We start from the raw sequence: 20401 nt of genomic DNA, 5'->3' as shown, positions 1-20401 counted from the left end.
ATAAGACCACCATTATAGTTTCTTGACTTTATTATGAAGGGATTGACTTATGACTGCCAGTATCACGTGTTGTAATGAACTACTGAATATGAAAAAGGACAAATAAATGTAGAAAGATGTGATTTGTACATTCCAGTTTATGTATGTGTATGAGGGAGTGTGTTCATAATTGTGCATGATGTCAAACTGAACACTTACATTATTAAAATATCAACTCTTTCATAACATGTACTTGGGTAAACCTGTTGCTGTCACTCTACCAAAAAAACATTCTCTCTCTCTCTCTCTCTCTCTCTCTCTCTCTCTCTCTCTCTCTCTCTCTCTCTCTCTCTCTCTCTCTCTCTCTCTCTCTCTCTCTCTCTCTCTCTCTCTCTCTCTCTCTCTCTCTCTCTCTCTCTCTCTCTCTCTCTCTCTCTCTCTCTCTCTCACTCACCACACAGAATAAGGACAAAGTATTGAAGTGGAATTAATTTACTCACATAGTATAAACATGTAAATAGCACACAAATACAATACACTATTAAAACAGTTACAGATGATATGCTGTTTGTGAAAAATAAACATGTGTAGCTGCCATTTCAGCATTTTTGTCATAAACCTCTACCTTGGGTGCTTCATTTAGTTCAGAGCTAATTGTGTACTTAATATTGAGTTGATATTTGATAAGTGCAAAATAACAGCACATCTGATGTTAATACAAAACCTGGATCTAAAAAGCATGGGATGGAGCAGATTTAACTTGACTTCCTAATACTGATTTGTTCATCCAGTTCAAATAGAAAGACTTTTAGACATTCACACTACATGTAGTGCATTTTTTTATTTTATCTTTATTTAACTAGGAAATGTTCAACGACGGCCTAGGAACAGTGGGTTAACTGCCTTGTTCAGGGGGAGAACGACAGATTTTTACCTTGTCAGCTCGGGGATTCAATCTTGCAACCTTTCGGTTACTAGTCCAACGCTCTAACCACTAGGCTCCCTGCCGCCCTGCCGCATAAGCATGGATATGTGTTTCAAAGAACTGATCTCTTAAAATCCATAACAACGTTTATAAGTTAATAATAACACCAAAGTATTAGATCATTGTACAGTGTAAGTTAACACAAAGCCCTTCTAATAAGTGATAAATAATAGCTGAGATAAATCTGATGATGTCATAGATAGTGTATAATGTTCTGTCAACATAACATGCCACATGTTCTGTATAAGGTAGTATTGCTGCACTGTACAGTATGCTGAGCTAACATTATTGTTCCCATGTGTCATATAACTAACGGGTGCTCTGTTCAGTAGGTATGCTTCAAGTCCTAATATTAGTCTTGTAAGGGCTGCAATCATTCGTTTAGCCACTTTTCAAGGCACATTATACAGGTCCAATCTGATATTGAGAGGGAGGAATGGAAAAATATGTGACAACATGACTATTGAAAATGCTTGTCTTGCATGGTGTATGGTTTTCCTGTCTCTCAAGCTGTACTTCCGAACATCATAATTGACTCAACAGCAACACCAGCACTCTGGTAGGGGGAAGAGGAAGGGAGATGATTTCTTCTGACCTCCATAGTGATTATGCCTCAATAGCCAAGCAGACCAAGAGAGGTCTATGGTGTCTGAAGACTTATTTCTCCTTCACGTTGATGTCAGCAACACCATGAACCTGTGTGAGCTGTTTACAGTCCAGTGAAGCCAACAGTTTCCTGGGTCCAGGCAGGGTGGGGACAAAGACCTCCGTCTGAACCACAGTGGAGTGACTGGCCACGTCACTGAGAAATATGATAGAGACACTCAGTACTGCGCTTGTTCATAACATGAAGGAAGATTGACTACATGCACCACAGATTGACAGAGAGTATAGTGTCATACAGACTGATGCTGTGTTCAGATGAACTCATAGGCATGTTTAGCTGATGTTACACTCAGGGTTGGGGTCAATTTTACAAATTCAATTCTAATTAAAATCTCTCTCCCTGTAAATTCCATTTAAATCGATTCAAATTTCAGGTCAGTCTTTGAATTCAGAGATAATTAAATTCCTCTGAATTACAATGTTAGGTAAGTTCCAATAATTTAATTCCCAATTCAATATTATCCCCAACAGTTCCACAAATTCCAATTTGAATTCAATTCCCTCAGGCTTTCAGGCTTCAGACAGTCTAGCTATACTGGAAATATAGGAATACAGCTTGAAATGATTAAAAACAAATCCTACAGTACATTTGTTGAAACTACGTCCATTAATTCCCTTAACTAGGAAATGTAAATATATAGAATTCCAATTCAATTACATTCCAAAGATTAAATGTTTTACAATTACAATTAAATTACAATTCAAAAACAGTATAATTCCAATTCCATAATTTAAAATGTTATTCAATGTAAATTCTCCACTTCATGAGTGAATTCAAGAATTGAATTGGAATTCCAAATGAAATTGGATTTGACCCCAACCCTGGTTACAGGACATTTGTATATGCCCATGTGATGAATGGAGTGACAAAGAGATATGGCAAGCAGAATGTACGTGAACATAGTTTCTCACCCAACAGTGATCTGTCGAACACTCTGCAGGCCCAGCCCCTCTACACGGAACACCACTCCCTTCAGCGTGCATGGCAGAGGGTTGGTGAAGGAGATCTCAGCCGCCATCTTTTCCCCCACCACAGCCTCCCCTACTGGCTAGGAGGGAAAGTATATGGAAACCTTATCATTACAGAACATCTCTGGATTATGTTGTCAACAGACAATATTCAGATGGACAGACAGACACACATATAGATGCTGTGGATGAGATTTATGGAGATATTAATTCATTCTGCTTACCTTAATGATGAGGTCAGGGGTGCGGAGGCGGAAGCTGAACTGAGTTGCCAGAACCTGCTGTGTCTCACTGACCCTGCCCGACAGGGTCAGCATCAGAGCAGCCTGGTCCACAAGCTGGTCCTGGTAGTTCTGGTACTGAAGGATCCACTCCAGGTTCTTCACTGTTAGGAGAGGGAGGTAGGACTAGGGATGAGAAAAACCTGGGCATGCAATGAATAACACTGTCTGACTGAACTACACATATATACGCAACACAAGACATTTCCCAGTGGCTCACCTTCATTGGGTAGCAGCTCCACAGGAATTTGGTCCTTTTTGACAGTAGCCTTGACCACACCAGTGTAGTACATGACTGCCACCTGGCTGTGGAGGTTGATAGTGCGTGGTAGAGAACTAGCGTTGCGCATGACAATGGTCAGTTCTGCATCTCCCCCCATGCGTGGCCCCTCCCCATCCATGGTCACCTCTATGGATACATCCTGAGCGATGGGTGAAGCGTAGGCATCTGGTTTGGAGCCATAGCGACTTGCAGTCTCCACAGCGATGCGCTCCTCCTCTGTGCCTGGAGAGAATAACAATAAGAAAGAATAAAATAGATATTAACCTCTGGGTTCTTATACAGGAGTCTGCTTGTATAGGTATGGCAATGAAACTATGATATGCAATGCTACCCAGTGTTTGTTAATATTTGCACAGCTATGTGAAGCTACCTTCTGGGTGCTTGTAAAGGTCTGTGATGTCATTGCGTTCATCAGAGCCCACAGCCTTGGTGCTGATACAGTGGCCCACTGCGTTTTTCTCACTGTGGATCTGGGTGAAGGTGCCATCCAGGTTCCTCTGCCAGTAGATCTTATCACTGTTCACCTACAGTACAGGTACAGCAGAGAGAGAGAGGTAGAGATGGTTGAGATGGAGGACATCTGAGACTAGGGGCAAGTGAGGTCATCACTGTGCGTCTGAGAGAAAAGAAGGGAGAAGACACACTAGAGACCCACCTCGGCAAAGACGAATGGTGAGTCATGTTTCAGGAACACTTGTCCGTTACGGATGGCATTGATGGAGGCTGGGCCACAGCGGTATGTGCCCTGACTGGTCTCCTGGGGGGTGGAGTCTACTACCTGCCAGCCACCATAACCAGGTGGCAAGTCTGGACGAGCCATCCAACAGTCGTTCCACACATGGAAGTTCCTAAAGCAGGAATGGGTTATAACTTAGATGTAATCTAGTAAATCCACATTGTATTTACATAAGTGGTGTGTGATGACATGACTAAGATGATGTAGTACTGAATGATACCATGAGTCAGAGAGTATGTTTATATTCTACTCACCAGATGGAGTCAGAGTTGAGGTGATCTATAGACTCCAACTTCTCATCGAAGTACACGTCTACTGTCAAGGAGACATCTGTGTCGTGGGCGGAGTTGAAGTTGGACACACTACGGGAGGGAATGCCCAAACACCTCAACACTGGAAGAGATTGGAGGGTGAGAGGTTAGGGGTCAATGCATAGCAACATGGCAATCAAGTTTCCCTCAGATAAGTCATTTGAATTATACAAAGACACACAAACACACCTGTGGTGGTGACCCCAGAGAAGACCCAGCACTGGCCATATTTGACCGGTGCGCCTCCGTCCTTATGGTACTTATTCAGAATGTCCACACTACCACTCCAGGATGTAGGGGAAGTCCCGCCCACATAGTTCCCTGACCAGTTCCCCTCCAGGATCCCACAGTCATCTGGGGAGTTGATCTGGGATAAAGGAGAGTACGGGTTCACTTCGGATTCAATTTAGAGTTGGAATAATGAGGTGCCAGTTTGGTTGGACATTGGTTGGACTTAGAGGCGAGGTTAGAGGTGATATTGTGAAGTTTTAAAGTGTAGGCCCTGTATTTGCGAGGAGGACTCACCATGGCTGAAATGATTCGTACCACGTTGACAGAGTCTCCCCAGCCTGAGGGGGGGGTCCCGCTCTTCTCCAAAGCATAAAGACAGGCATCCAGGATCCCCTTGTCAAACTGAGAAATAGAGAGGGAGAGATGGAAGGAGAGAGAGAAGCAGGGGCAATGATAGAAATATGTTAGTTAGGTCTGTCCTACTCAGAATATTTTGCCATCAACTGACTAACAATCTTCATGTTCCTTCACCTGTCCATAGTTCCACGTTCTTGAACCAATCTGGTTCTCTGTGCCGTAGTAGAGCCTTCCAACATCATTCAGGATATACTCATTCTTCTCATCGCCATTGTCCATGTACACTGTGTCATCTGACGGAGAGGGAGAGAGAGATTAAATCCAGTTGTTCAAAAGGAAAACAATTCCATTGTGTGATGTCATCAGCCTGAAATGAGGGTGAAGACTATGGAGAGTCTCTGAGCTTACACTGTTAGAAAATAAACGGTGCTATCTAGAATCTAAAAAGGTTATTCGGCTGTCCCCATAGGAGAACCCTTTGAAGAAACCTTTTTGGTTCCAGGTAGAACCCTTTTGGTCCAACACTTTTGAGGTCCATGTAGAATCCATGTAGAATCATTTCGACAGAGGGTTCCCTTTTGCAACCCTTTTTTCTAAGAGTGTAGGGTTGGCTGAGGACAGGGACAAGCTCTCTTTGTATTAACTAATTTACTTCTTCCTTGTTTGTCTCCTTCTCTCTCTCTCTCTCTCTCTCTCTCTCTCTCTCTCTCTCTCTTTCTCTCTCTCTCTCTCTCTCTTCTCTCTCTCTCTCTCTCTCTCACACTCACTCACTCACTCACTCACTCACTCACTCACTCACTCACTCACTCACTCACTCACTCACTCACTCACTCACTCACTCACTCACTCTCTCCTGCGGTGGAGGATTGGTGCAGCGCTCCAAGGAGGCCTGGAGGGCTGTCCAGGAATCCCTTAAGCAAGCAGGTGGACAGCAGAAGAGGAGCGCTGACCGCCACCGCAGTGAGGCCCCCGTATTCCAACCGGGGAACAGGGTCTGGCTCTCGACCCGAAACCTGCCCCTCTGCTTGCCCTGCCGGAAGCTGGGTCCGCAGCGTGTAAGGCCCTTCAAAGTCCGGAGGAGAATAAACGAGGTGTGTTACAGATTAAAACTCCCTTCTTATTATCGTATTAACCCCTCGTTTCATGTGTCTCTCCTCAGGCTGGTGGTAGCTGGTCCATTACAAGAAGGTGAGGTGCCGGAGGTCCCTCCGCCCCCTCTGGACATCGAGGGGTCCCCGGCGTATACAGTACGTACCATTCTGGACTCAAGACGCCGGGTGAGGGGCCTGCAGTACCTCGTGGACTGGGAGGGGTACGGCCCGGAGGAGAGGTGCTGGGTGCCGGTGGGGGACATACTGGATCCGTCACTGTTGAGGGATTTCCATTGCCTCCACCCGGACCGCCCTGCGCCTCGCCCTCAGGGTCACCCCCGAGGCCGGTGTCGGCTCCTCTCCCTGTTCGGGTGGCGCTCGGTGGTCGTCGTCACCGGCCTACTAGCTGCCACCGATCCCTTTTTCCTTTTCTGTTGGTTATGCCTTTATTTGTTGCACCTGTTTTAATTAGGTCATTAGCTAAGCTATTTAAGCCTGTCTCCCCACCTGTTCTGTGTGCGGGCTTGTTTCATTCATTTACACTGTGTGTTGTGTAGTGGATCGTGTTTTTTGGGACTTTGTATTTTGATACGGCCTGTTGTGTTGGGCGAATACTGTTTTGGTGGTGCGTAATAAAAGGCACTGTACTAAACACTTCTGTTTCCTGCGCCTGACTCCACACCCACGACGTCACAGAAGTGCAGCTCAGTTTCCACCTCATTTTGTGGGCAGTGTGCACATAGCCTGTCTTCTCTTGAGAGACAGGTCTGCCTATGGCAGCCTTTCTCAATAGCAAGGCTATTCTCACTGAGTCTGTACATAGTCAAAGCTTTCCTTAAGTTTGTGTCAGTCACAGATATTCTGCCACTGTTTACTCTCTGTTTAGGGCCAAATAGCATTCTAGTTAGTTCTGTTTTTTTGTTAATTCTTTCCAATGTTTTTTTTACATTTTTACATTTTAGTCATTTAGCAGACGCTCTTATCCAGAGCGACTTACAGTAGTGATTGCATTTTTGTACTGGCCCCCTGTGGGAACAGAACCCACAACCCTGGCATTGCACACACCATGCTCTACCAACTGAGCCACAGGGAAGTGTCAAGTATCAAGTAATTATCTATTTATTTTTTCTTTCTCATGATTTGGTTGGGTCTAATTGTGTTGCTGTCCTAGGGCTCTGTGTGGTGTGTTTGTGGTTGTGAACAGAGCCCCAGGACCAGCTTGCTTAGGGGACTCTTCTCCAGTTTCATCTCTCTGTAGGTGATGGATTTGTTATGGAAGGTTTGGGAATCGCTTCCTTTTAGGTGGTTGTAGAATTTAACGGCTCTTTTCTGGATTTTGATAATTAGCGGGTATCGGCCTAATTCTGCTCTGCATGCGTTATTTGGTTTTCTACATTGTACACGGAGGATATTTTTGCAGAATTCTGCATGCAGAGTCTCAATTTGGTGTTTGTCCCATTTTGTGAATTCATGGTTGGTGAGCGGACCCCAGACCTCACAACCATAAAGGACAATGGGTTCTATAACTGATTCAAGTATTTTTAACCAGATCCTAATTGGTATGTCGAATTTTATGTTCCTTTTGATGGCATAGAATGCCCTTCTTGCCTTGTCTCTCAGATCGTTCACAGCTTTGTGGAAGTTACCTGTGGTGCTGATGTTTAGGCCAAGGTATGTATAGTTCTTTGTGTGCTCTAGGGCAACAGTGTCTAGATGGAATTGGTATTTGTGGTCCTGGCGACAGGACCTTTTTTGGAACACCATTATTTTGGTTCTTACTGAGATTTACTGTCAGGTTCTTGTCCGATTCTGGCATTTAGGTCGCCACAGACTAGTACATGTCCCTGGGCCTGGAAATTATTGATTACCCCTCCAGGATGGAGAAGCTGTCTTCATTAAAGTATGTGAATTCTAGTGGGGGATATAGGTAGCTCACAGGAGGACATTTTTATTTTTGTCTCTCTCTCTCTCTCTCTCTCTCTCTCTCTCTCTCTCTCTCTCTCTCTCTCTCTCTCTCTCTCTCTCTCTCTCTCTCTCTCTCTCTCTCACCTTCACACCAGGGGTTAAACAGCATGCAGATGTCATTCCCAGGGTCATGTGTAGATGTGGCCTCCCCGTTTGGGCTTTGCGTTGCCACGGTGAGCTGGTATCGACCAATCACGGCTGTGGGCGGGGAGTTGATGGACAGCTTGAGCCTGTTGCCGTCCCGTTGCACAATCTTGGCCTCCCAACGGTCATCTTCCAGCTCCTCAACCAATGGGATGATGACATGGGTGCCCTTTGCCACTGTAGGCAAGGGTCCTATCCCAGACAGTCACACACAAATATTACTCAGTATCATAAGAACAAAATATGTTGAAATTTTGTAGTGCAATTTCTCTTACTCCTATTTTAGCTGAATTTTTCATTTATTGCTGTCATGAAAAAAATAACATGAAGTTGGTTTGTTGGCAACACTGACAAAAAACAGATATTTCATTTAGTAATAAAACACACGTGTTGATTCATAATCTGTAGTTAGTTATTAACGGCATCAAGAAATTCCTTCCTAAAAGAGTTCTATGTCAGATTGGTGACTGCACCCAAGGTGTTAACAGGGTGTGTTTGAGACAACAAGCAGAGCAACATTCTCATCCTCAAACACACGCACACACAGACACATCTACAATCCACCCACAGTACACTGATTCTGCAGATCCATGCAGTATCTGTCCTGAATGTTGATTTGCTGCTTGTCTATTAATACACATCTCTCATTCAGTACACACTCATATTCAATTCATCTCTAAGATAAATATTACAATCTAGAAGCTGAAAGTGCATGGTGAAATTAGTTGGTGGGTTGGTTGGTGGCGAAGCTGTTTATGGTAGGAATGAATTGTCAGTGGAAAGAGGGGATTTTGCAGGACTGTGAGAGAGGCAGGCTCCTGTAAAACACTGGAGGCTTGCCACAAACCACATGCATAACTCCAGTTACCATGGTGATAATCACTAAAACATGGTGCAGACACAGGGCCGTTCCAAGACACAAGCGCACACTAACACACAAACTCATGCCAATAAACAAAAACACACAACCAACTAGTTACTCTGTCAGTTCCCATGATTGGTTATAAAGGGCTTACTGTTATCATGTGCACTTGTTAGCCCTAGGGCTTCCCATCAGGGGAACAAGGGAGGACATTTTTGTGTCATTGTAACCCTTCATGATTCAGCAGAATGTCTCACTGACCTGTCCTAAGCTCCAGGTGGAGTCTGTCCGTGTTGGAATTGTAAGGTCGCGAGAGGTCAAGCCACATCATGAAGATCTGACCCCTGCGGATGATGAGGCCATCACCGTAGTAACGGTCTGTATGATGCTCCATGCGGTTCTGACCTTTCTTTTTTTTCATCAGGTCTATGGACCGCACAATCAACAACAGCTCTGAGACAACAGGAAGAGAGGGAAGTTCATATTAAAGTCAACCATTCTGTCACAAATGTCACAATGTCTTGCGTAGTAACAATGAAATACAGTGCTCACATTTTGCTGTCTTAAAATTAAATCTAAAAAGGGATTAAATTTGTTTTTTTCTTACAGATCTACACAACCTACTCCAATTTCTTTAAGTGAAAGAAAATTATCTAAAATGTTCCAAATGAATAATACATGTAAAGAAATATTAAGTTGTTATGATTGCATATGTTTTCACACCCCAGAGTTAATACACTGAACAAAAATATAAATGCAACATGCAACTATTTAAAAGATTTTACTGAGTTACAGTTCATATAAGGAAATCAGTCAATTGAAATAAATTAATTCGGCCATAATGTGGATTTCACATGACTGGGAATACAGATATATATCTGTTGGTAACAGATACCTTAAAAAGATGTAGGGGCGTGGATCAGAAAACCAGTCAGTATCTGGTGTGACCATTTGCCTCAGGCAGTGTGGTACATCTCCTTCGCATAGAGTTGATCAGGCTGTTGATTGTGGCCTGTGGAATGGTGTCCAACTCCTCTTCAATGGCTGTGCGAAGTTGCTGGGTATTAGTGGGAACTTGAACACGCTGTTTTGCACGTCGATCCAGAACATCCCAAACATGCTCAATGGGTGACATGTCTGGTGACTCTACAGGCCATGGAAGAACTGAGACATTTTCAGCATCCAGGAATTGTGCACAGATCCTTGCGACATGGGGCCGTGCATTATCATGCTGAAACATGAGGTGATAGTGGAGGATGAATGGGATGACAATGAGCTTTAGGATCTCGTCATGGTATCTCTGTGCATTCAAATTGCCATCGATAAACTGCAATTGTGTTCGTTGTCCGTAGCTTATTCCTGCCCATACCATAACCCCCCCCCCGCCACTATGGGGCACTCTGTTCACAATGTTGACATCAGCAAACCGCTCGCCCACATGATGCCATACAGGCTGTCTGTCATCTGCCCGGTACAATTGAAACCGGAATAAATCTGTAAAGAACACACTTCACCAGCGTGCCACTGGCCATCGAAGGTGAGATTTTTCCCACTGAAGTCGGTTACAACGCCGAACTGCAGTCAGGTCAAGCCCCTGGTGAGGACAACGAGCACGCAGATGAGCATTCCTGAGGCGGTTTCTGACAGTTTGTGCAGCAATTCTTCGGTTCTGCAAACCCACAGTTTCATCAGCTGTCCTGGTGCCTCATCTCAGACCATCCCGCAGGTGAAGAAGACAGATTTGGAGGTCCTGAGCTGGCGTGGTTACATGTGGTCTGTGGTTGTGAGGCCGGTTGGACGTACTGCTAAATTCTCTAAAACGACGTTGGAGGAGGCTTATGGTAGAGAAATGAACATTGAATTCTCTGGAAAAATCTCTGCTGAACATTCCTGCATTCAGCATGGCAGTTACACGCTCCCTCAAAACTCGAGACATCTGTGGCATTGTGTTGTGTGTATGGAAAATGTCTGGGATCTTTTATTTCAAGATTCTGCCAACTTTGCACAGCTGTTAGGTCAACATTGTGGTAGCCTTGATTACAAAATGATGTTATATTTATGCACCAAATGGTTGTTTTATTAAATAAAGTAAGGTTCTTAGAACTCTCTCTCTCCCTTTCTGAGTTAACTGAGGAGTCTTTTGCAGCTTGGGTTGGCAACTGATTAAGTGATGGCTTGGTGATAAAAAACCTACAGCTGGCATTCCATAGATCAGATGTGGTGGGTGTCACCGAGATAGAGATAGCCTGGAGGAACAAAACAGGCCTCAGTATTCCTAATTATCCTGGCATCTAGGAGACAACACCAGAGGCAGATGACCAGAGGATGAACCCAAAGTGACTTATGGTGCCCCCCAATCTATATGGGAGGGGTGGAACCAAGCATTCTTGGTATCAGCTATGTAAACTGATCATTGCCTGTAAAGGGTAGGCTCTCGGCTCAACAGTCAAGACTGTTGGGTCGACGGTTTCATTATTTCAATAATTAATCGATATTGAATAAAGATGATTGTTTGAAGAAATGACAAAGTCGCTCTCATTTGAATACAACATTCCACCACAACATATATCCATCGTCTTTGTCACAATTGTTCAAGCCCAGTAAATTTGGTTGAGAATAATTCAAGGACATCAATATTCAAACTCTGTCTCTGATTTTCAAGCTAATTTAAGTCAGGAATGAGACTGGACCACTCAGGGAAACTCAACACCTCTTGGAAAGCCATTCTGGTGTGTCTTTGGCATTAAAATGTGAGTAATTGTACCACTGAAAAAGAAAACTCTATCCCAGGGTTAGGTTTTCAGGAGACTGTGGTGAGTTTTCCTCTAACTTTTTACCTGGGCTTATCTCCTTTCATATTTACTTTTGATCCTGACAAACTTCCCAGTCCCTGCTGGTGACAAGCATACCCATAACATGATGGTGCCACCACAATACTTGAAAATACAGAGGTTTTTACTTTGTGTTGTATTGAATTTGATCCAAACCTGTATTTTTTTATTTAGGCCAAAAGTACATTTCTTTGCCCTGTTGTCTTGCAGTATTACTTAATGGCCTTGTTGCAAACAGAATAGAGTGGATTTTTTAACACAGGATTCCTTCTTTCACTTTGTCACACAGGCCAGTAATTTGGATCCTTACAGAAAAACCACATGATTTCACACATGGAAAATCACATGACCCCACATGAAATTTCATGTGAAATCATATGAAAACATGTATTCTTGGAACACTTCACATGTGATTACATGTTTTCACATGTGTAGTTTCATGTTATCACATGTTGCTTTACATGTTGTCACATGCTATCATATTAACTAAGATCATAGATCACATGTTTTTCCATAAGGAAAGTGAATGCAATGTTGTTGATCCTCTGTATTTTTAATTAGTGTGGTGGCAGCATCATGTGATGGGCATGCTTGTCACCGGCAGGTACTGCAGAGTTTGTCAGGATCAAAATAAATATGGAGAAAAGCCCATGTAAAAAGTTACAGAAAAAAAACCTCAGTCTTATGAAAACCTAACCCTGGGTAAGAGTTGTATTTTTCAGCAGGACAATTACACAAATGTTACTGCCAAATAGACACCAAAATGGCTTTCCAAGAGGTGGTGAGTGTTCCTGAATGGTCCAGTCTCAGTCCTGACCTAAATCTGCTTGAAAATCAGAGACAGGGTTTGAATATTGCTGCCCAACAATTTTAATGAGCTTGAGCAATTTTGACAACACAATGGATATATGTTGCTCTATGAGTTGTGAAAGGTTGGTAGGATCTTATTAAAAATTATTCACAGCTGTAATGGCTGCCAAAGGTGCTTCCACCAAGTATTAACTCTGGGGTGTGAAGACATACACAATCAATACATCTTCATTTTTTATTACTTTCACTTTGAAAATCTGGAGTAGGTTGCGTAGATAGGAAGGAAATCCAATTGAAGATTTAATTTTGAAGGCAGCAAAATGTAACGGCTGTCGTTATGTAGAGAGGACCAAGGCGCAGCGGGTTGCATGTTCATCATATATATATATTAAATATATATGTGTGAACACGAGGAAAACAAAGAACGACAGTTTCACAGGCTATACTTACAACAGCAGTGCAAAATGCAACTACCCACAATTAACAAACAAAACACATCCCTATATATAGGACTATCAATCAGAGGCAACAGAAAACACCTGCCTCCAATTGAGAGTCCAACACCCAATACTAAGACATAGAAATACAAAGAACTAGAATGAACATAGAAATACAAAAACATAGAACATAACCCAAAACCCGGAAATAATAAATCAAACACCCTTCTAAACAAACCACCACCCCGAACCACATAAAACAAATACGCTCTGCCACGTCCTGACTAAACTACAATAACAAATAACCCCTATACTGGTCAGGACGTGACAGTGTGTAGACTTTCACTAGCGACTGTATGGTATTTTTAAAAGTGTAAATTACCTTCAAGGTTACTTCCATTAGTGACTGGCTTGTCACCATTCCCCACAAGCTTGTCTGCATCATCGATCCCTGTGACAACCTTATCTGCGATGTCATCATCTTTGCTAGGTCTTTGACAGCAACAAGGACAGATCTTACGTAACCATTGTCGACACCCCCCTTCCGCTGTGTTCTTCTCTGGCTCCTCATCTTTCCCCCATCCTAGTGTGACTGATGGGAAGCGACCAATTGTAGACGTGTGTCTGACTGACGGTGTTTCCACAGGCATCCTGAGAATCAGAAGAAAACAGAGAGTGGCATGTATTGTTGTCACTTTGCATGTGCATAGAACTCTATCCTCAATCCAGATCCATCCAATAACTTTTTGAACAATTGTCATTATAATTGGCCAATGTGCATCACAAATCAAATGTAGTCCTCTCATCTAATGAGTGAATTAAAGCTATGGTATACTCATTACTTGTGATCATATCAACATATTAATACCCCTCCTAACTCCTATTATGTGTCCAGTCTCTCCCATAAACTCCTCTTCTTCTCCCACTCTCTTTTATTCAACTCCTTTTTATTTCATTCCCCCCACCACACACACACACACACACAATTGTCATACTTGAGTAAAAGTAAAGATACCTTAACAGAAAATTACTCAAGTACATTATTTTCTATAGAAATGTAGTGAAGTAAAAGTAAAAGTCGTCAAAAATATAAATAGTAAAGTACACATATCCCAAAACACTGTAGTACTTTAAAATAGTACTTTAAAGTATTTTTACTTCTGTACTTTACACCACTGGTAATAATCATCTTTGTAGATTGCTTTCCAGTAACTTCTTTAGTCCTACTGGAAGCCTTTCCCACAATCTATCTGCATTCCTGCTTCGCACTGACTGTCATTGTCATCTGTTTAATACAGAGATATGTGTTTTTTCCATGGGCTGCGTGTCAATCCCGCATCTACTGTACGGTGAAAGGTGGCAGAGCTAGTGCAATGTTTGTCAGACCATGAGACATCCCAAAAACCAGTCTTCTAAGGAAAACATCTGTAGCGTCCAAACGGTTTGTTCTACAAACTACACTGAACAAAAAATATAAGTAAAGTGTTGGTCCCATGTTTCATCAGCTGAAATAAAAGATCCCAGAATTTTTCCAGATCCACAAAAAGCTTATTTCTCTCACATTTTGTGCACAAATTTGTTTACATCCCTGTTAGTGAGCATTTCTGATTTGCCAAGATAATCCATCTACCTGACAGGTGTTGCATATCAAGAAGCTGATTAAACAATATGATCATTACAAAGGTGCACCTTGTGCTGGGGACAGTAAAAGGCCACTTTAAAATGTGCAGTTTTGTCACAAAACACAATTACACAGATGTCTCAAGTTTTGAGGGAGCATGCAATTGGCATGCTGTCTTCAGAAATGTCCACCAGAGTTGTTGCCAGAGAATTGTTGCCTTCAACGTCGTTTTAGAGAATACGTCCAACCGGCCTCACAACAACAGACTACAGACCACGTGTGACCTCGCCAGCCCAGGACCTTCAGATCTGGCTTCTTCACCTGCGGGATCGTCTGAAACCAGCCACCTGGACAGCTGATGAAGCTGAGTATTTCTGTCTGTAATTAAGGCCTGGCTCCCCAGTGGGTCTTGCCCAGTCATGTGAAATCCATAGATTAGGGCCGAATGAATTTATCTAAATTGACTGATTTCCTAATATGAACTGTAACTCAGTAAAATCATTGAAATTGTTGCATGTTGCGTTTATATTTTTGTTCACTATATTATGACCACTCTATTGAAAGATGGGACTCTCATGAATACAATGGTGTCGGTTTTGCTCTAGGACGGCCACAAGCCTCAAGACTCAACTGAAGGTCCCAGTACCAGTTAAAAAAAGTATGGAAATACATATATAGTTAGTCCTAAAATGTTATTTTAGTCCTAAAATAATGGGATAAGTGAATCTGTTATTCAATGTGTTTCTATTGGCTAATAGCAGTAATGCCAATAGTTTCACTCCTCCCCAAAAATGTGATACCTTAAGGGGTCTTAAAGATCTAAATCAAATAGCTAAATTATCCTTGGTATGACCATTTTAAAAGAATTCCATATCATAGCTTAGACTACTGGCTTAGACACGGCTTAGACTCTAGAGGTCTCTTACAATCTTACTGTGATTGTTTTTATTTAAAGTGGTCAAAAATTTACAAAAAAAAAGCTTATTACTAAATAAATGTTTCCCAAGCAAGAATTTTGCTAGGACTGTCTGGGAGAGGAAAACTTAAAACTAGCTGTTATTGTCAGAGAGGTTTTAATCTCTTGATTATTGGTCTATTAACTAATGTCACCAGGCAGGCCAAAACTCCATCCCACCAAAACAGGCTGAAATTTCACTAAAGGGAAATATAATAATTTTCACAATTTCACAGTATTATTCCAACCTCATAGTGTGGAAATACACATAAAAAGCACAGGGCCTTTAAAGTGGCCGACCACCTCATTACTTATGTACATACCAATGAGGAGAATCAAAGAAAGGAGTGGAGAGATTGAGGCTAAGTTATAGACGGAGAGAGAAAGGAATGTTTCTTCATCGTCAATGTTAAACCTAACACTTGAGACCTCAGACTTAAGAACAACCATGGGAGGGAGAGAGGGTGTAAAAACATTCCACTGACTTTGAGTTCAAGATAGAAATTGCGCAACTGCTGAGATGTGTGAACAAGTGGAATAGTGGGATATGTGAACAGTCTAACTAAAATTGGAAATGCCTAAATAGTGCAAATATAACTGACACTTGCGGCCTACACATAAATATATGCACATAGCGTACATTCACAAACACGATATGCATGCAATATATACACACACACACATAAACCATCAGACACACGGACACACACTCATATACAGGTAACTGCCAAAATAAAGGAAACGCCAACATAAAGTGTCTTAATAGGGTGTTGGGCCACCACGAGCCAGAACAGCTTCAATGTGCCTTGACATGTGTCTGGAACTCTATTGCAGGGATGCGACACCATTCTTCCATGAGACATTTCATCGTTTAGTGTTATGTTGGTGGTGGAATATCCTATCTCACTCCAGAATCTCCCATAAGTGTTCAATTGGGTTGAGATCTGGTGACTTACGCGGCCATGGCATATGGTTTACACTGCATTTTCATGCTCATCAAACCACTCATGAAACATGTTTGCCAACATCTTAAACCAAGTCAACTTTGAAAGAATATGCTCTCCATCTTATCTGCCAGGGTTGAAAATGCTGCACGTGAATGTGAGCATGTTTCAGTAGCCTGTGGGTTAGGCATGGCTAGACTTTGACTGATACATAATGTACACTGTTGAAGCCTGTTTCTGATACTACTGTGTTAGAGCAGTCTTCCATGACCTGAACACCTTGCCTAGTAGACTTGATTACATACAGCAGTCACTGTTGATAGGGTTTGCCCTCAGGTTTGGATACAGCTAGTCTGTGGTGGATGTAATGTAGTAGATGTATGTATTTATATTGTAGACATATGTATTTAAATGAGATGAGGGTTGAAATAGTCATACTGTATCGGTCAAGTTATGTAGGCTGGTGAGGTGTATCCGTGTGAGTGAACTCATGCCTATAAGTGCTTGAATTATTTGTTTCTTTGTTATTACTTTTCTGATATAATACTGCAGAAACAGGCTTAACAAAGGAGGATGTAAATAAGGCAGGTCTCAAAACAACAGACCAATCCATTATAATGACATGCAGGCACGAAATCATACAATAAGGACAGGCAAAATAATCTAGTTTATTACCACACCCTATTATACTATTTCTTTCTTGTGTCCTTTTCCTTAGTCACACCCTATCTGTTCTGTGAAAATCTGTCTGTCTATTATTTGAATTACAATGTTATTCAATGTAGACAAATACATTTCTTATAACATTGCAGGTTTATTTTATCTGGTTAACTGTTTGACAGCTGTTACACTTTTATTGACCTTTAATTATTATTATTATTTCTTTTTTTACACCCTTATTTTACCAGGTAAGTTGACTGAGAACACATTCTCGTTTACAGCAACGACCTGGGGAATAGTTACAGGGGAAGGAAGAGGGATGAATGAGCTAATTGGAAGCTGGGGATGATTAGGTGGCCATGATGGTATGAGGTCTAGATTGGCAATTTAGCCAGGACACCGGGGTTAACACCCCTACTCTTACAAAAGTGCCATGGGATCTTTAGTGACCACAGAGAGTCAGGACACCTGTTTAATGTCCCACCCGAAAGACAGCACCGTACACATGTCTCCAATCACTGCCCTGTTTCATTGGGATCTCCTTAGACCAGAGGAAAGATTGCCTTCTACTGGCCCCCCAACACCACTTCCAGCAGCATCTGGTCTCCCATCCAGGGACCGACCAGGACCGACCCTGCTTAGCTTCAGCCAGCAGTAGGATGCAGGGTCACTAATTGATTGGCCAAACTAATTAGTTCAAGGGTATATGTTACTTTGTCAGCAGTCAATTGGCTAATCCTGCCGGTTCACGCTGGGTTCTAAAAAAGTGTCTTAACTATTAACAGTAATGATGCCGCTGACAGAAGTGGAGTCACTGCTTAGTTCACGCAGCACTTCTTAATAAACAAAATAATGTTTGGCGGGAAAGAGAGGCCAAGCACCAAGAGTTATGCCAATTTTCGCCATCTATATGGGAGGTGTGAATTGCAGGATATTACCACGTCCCATGTGCTCAGGTAGAAACCATAGTCTAGCTGATACATCAGGTATTCTTATGTGGGTGAGTCAACTTCTTTGAATGATATTATTTTATATGATTTAATACATGTTATAAACAAAGTGTGCTCCATTTCAGGTCAACTTTATTACAAGAAACAAAACATTTAATAATTTTGAGATTACAGGAAATAGGTTGACTCCTATGTTAAACAACGGCAGTCATGGCTACATTGGTTGGCTACAGCCTTGGGCTATTGTAGTCTTTGACTGTAGAAAAACAGGAATCTCTGAAGTTTTTTTGGGGTATCTGTACTATTTACTACTACTCTACTATTTATATTTTTGACAACTTTAACTTCACCACATTCCTAAAAAAAATAATGCTGTTTTTACTCCCTGACACCCAAAAGTACTCGTTACATTTTGAATGCTTAGCAGGACAGGAAAATAGTCCAATTCATGCAGTTATCAAGAAAACATCCCTTGTCATCCCTACTTCTCTGATTAGGCGGACTCATGAATGCTTTGTTTGTAAATTACTGTATGTCTGAGTTTTGGAGAGTGCTATCAGTAAATGTACAAAAAACAAGAAAATTGTGCCATTTGGTTTGCTTAATATAAGGAATTTGAAATGATTTATACTTTTACTTTGATACTTAAGTATATTTAAAACATAATACGTTTAGACTTTTACTCAAGTAGGATTTTACTGGATGACTTTCACATCTAAAGGGACACATCTCCATCTGGCTTCTGGGGGTCACCTTATTTTTTAATTGTAAAGATTATTTTTAAAACATCACTCAAATATCATTGCTTTAAAATAAGTGCACCCACGAGCACTCTCTCACAGTCTTTCTCTCTCTCCATCAATTTCACAAAATAGATCATTTTCAAGGTATATATCCATTTTAGAATAAGGCTGTAACGTAACAAAATGTGGAAAAGGTCAAGGGGTCTGAATACTTTCCGAAGGCACTGTATGCATCTTATTATATTTCAAAATTAAAATATTATTCACTAGTCTATACTTGTAATTTTGTAGGCCGCATGTACTGACCCAGAATTACAGTTCACAAAAGATTAGCATACTGGAGTTTGTTCACTTGTTTACCCAAGAGAGCATATAGCTAGCTACATCTATGGGCTTTTATGTTTTTCTGTCTTGTGTAATGTGCAGTATCTTATATATCATAGGCCTATATTGGATAACGGCACAATCATTTGGGCTTGGGCTCATTAAATGCCTTTAATGTAGGGCTCATAAAATGTATTTAATGTATGGCTCATCAGGCTCAGGTAGCATCAGGCTTCAATATTCGATCAAAGCTCTAATCAAATCCAAACATAGGTCTATTTATATGCTTTAAATGCTTTTGAATGACACTTCCAGGGTTAGCCTGGAGAAAAGTGATTTATTCTCGGGATGGAACATTTGTAAATCAACTGGAAAATATTCAACCCTAATGATAATTAAATTACATCAATTAATGAATCAAGATGTCAATTATAGACATTTATCAATATTCACTTACTTTGTAATCTATATGTTGAGTTCTCCGATGGGTTAAAGTGTTTGTTGAATCACCTGGCAGCCCTTGTCTGACTGAACAGTCAGGTAAACAGGTTCAAAATAATATTGCCCTGGTATGCGGTGCGCGTCTTCTCTTCTTCACAGATTATGCGGTCTTCACGCTGTGTTCACGCTGTGAACTATTGTTAGTATATCGTCTTTGAGAGACCTTTTAAACTCAAGATTGTGAGGCAGTAGTCACACCCTCCTCCCTACCTCATAAGGGGAGGAAAAGTCATGTATCTTTACACACAGGGGATCGGTCATGAGACTGCTCACATGAATGCAGTAGTTGAACCAGTCAGGCTTCCATGCAGAAACTCTACCACTGTGCTGTCTAAACATGTCAAGAAAAACGATTCTAAACCTACAGGACAAACACACATGGACACACACACACACACACACACACACACACACACACACACACACACACACACACACGGGCACACACGGGCACACACGGACACACACACACACACACACACACACACACACACACACACACACACACACACACACACACACACACACACACACACACACACACACGGGCACACACACACACACACACACACACACACACACACACACACACACACACACACACACACACACACACACACAAACCTAAGCGCACATATGAGACATCTACTTGTGATGTCATTCTCACTCTCATGTGAGCCCCTTAGAGTGCCATTTCTCATAAATCTTGTGACTGCAAAGGTGAAAGTTGCCTCTGAGTAAGTTCAAACAAACCCCTCCAAACAC

The 20401-nt window shown here is 41.8% G+C and overlaps 1 protein-coding gene across 1 annotated transcript; it reads right to left on the bottom strand.

The window, feature by feature from the left end:
• Positions 1-455: 455 nt before the first annotated feature.
• On the bottom strand, positions 456-19829 carry LOC106584295 (protein-glutamine gamma-glutamyltransferase K). The gene is made up of 14 exons (XM_014169368.3): positions 19593-19829; positions 13321-13589; positions 9122-9313; positions 7939-8190; positions 4973-5091; positions 4736-4843; positions 4400-4577; positions 4154-4292; positions 3819-4011; positions 3534-3687; positions 3101-3385; positions 2824-2984; positions 2543-2679; positions 456-1766 (listed from the first exon to the last, which is right to left on the bottom strand). Exons 2-14 carry the CDS (start codon positions 13586-13588, stop codon positions 1622-1624), a joined length of 2331 nt encoding a protein of 776 aa, XP_014024843.3. The 5' UTR covers position 13589; positions 19593-19829; the 3' UTR covers positions 456-1621.
• Between the last annotated feature and the right edge of the window lie 572 nt (positions 19830-20401).

Source organism: Salmo salar, chromosome 23 (assembly GCF_965601325.2).
Source record: "Salmo salar chromosome 23, fSalSal1, whole genome shotgun sequence".
Classification (NCBI taxonomy): Eukaryota; Metazoa; Chordata; class Actinopteri; order Salmoniformes; family Salmonidae; genus Salmo; species Salmo salar.
The sequence above is the reverse complement of the archived record's forward strand: the minus strand, read 5'-3'. Positions and strand labels throughout refer to the sequence as shown.

What these genes read in the sequence shown, in the direction of transcription:
- LOC106584295 (XM_014169368.3), bottom strand. Translation starts at nt 13,588, where the DNA reads ATGCCTGTGGAAACACCGTCAGTCAGACACACGTCTACAATTGGTCGC. An exon ending in TAATGGAAGTAACCTTGAAG is followed by an intron (nt 9,314 to 13,320) that starts GTAATTTACACT and finishes CTGTTGTCTCAG; the next exon opens with AGCTGTTGTTGATTGTGCGG. An exon ending in GGAGCTGCTACCCAATGAAG is followed by an intron (nt 2,985 to 3,100) that starts GTGAGCCACTGG and finishes CTCTCCTAACAG; the next exon opens with TGAAGAACCTGGAGTGGATC.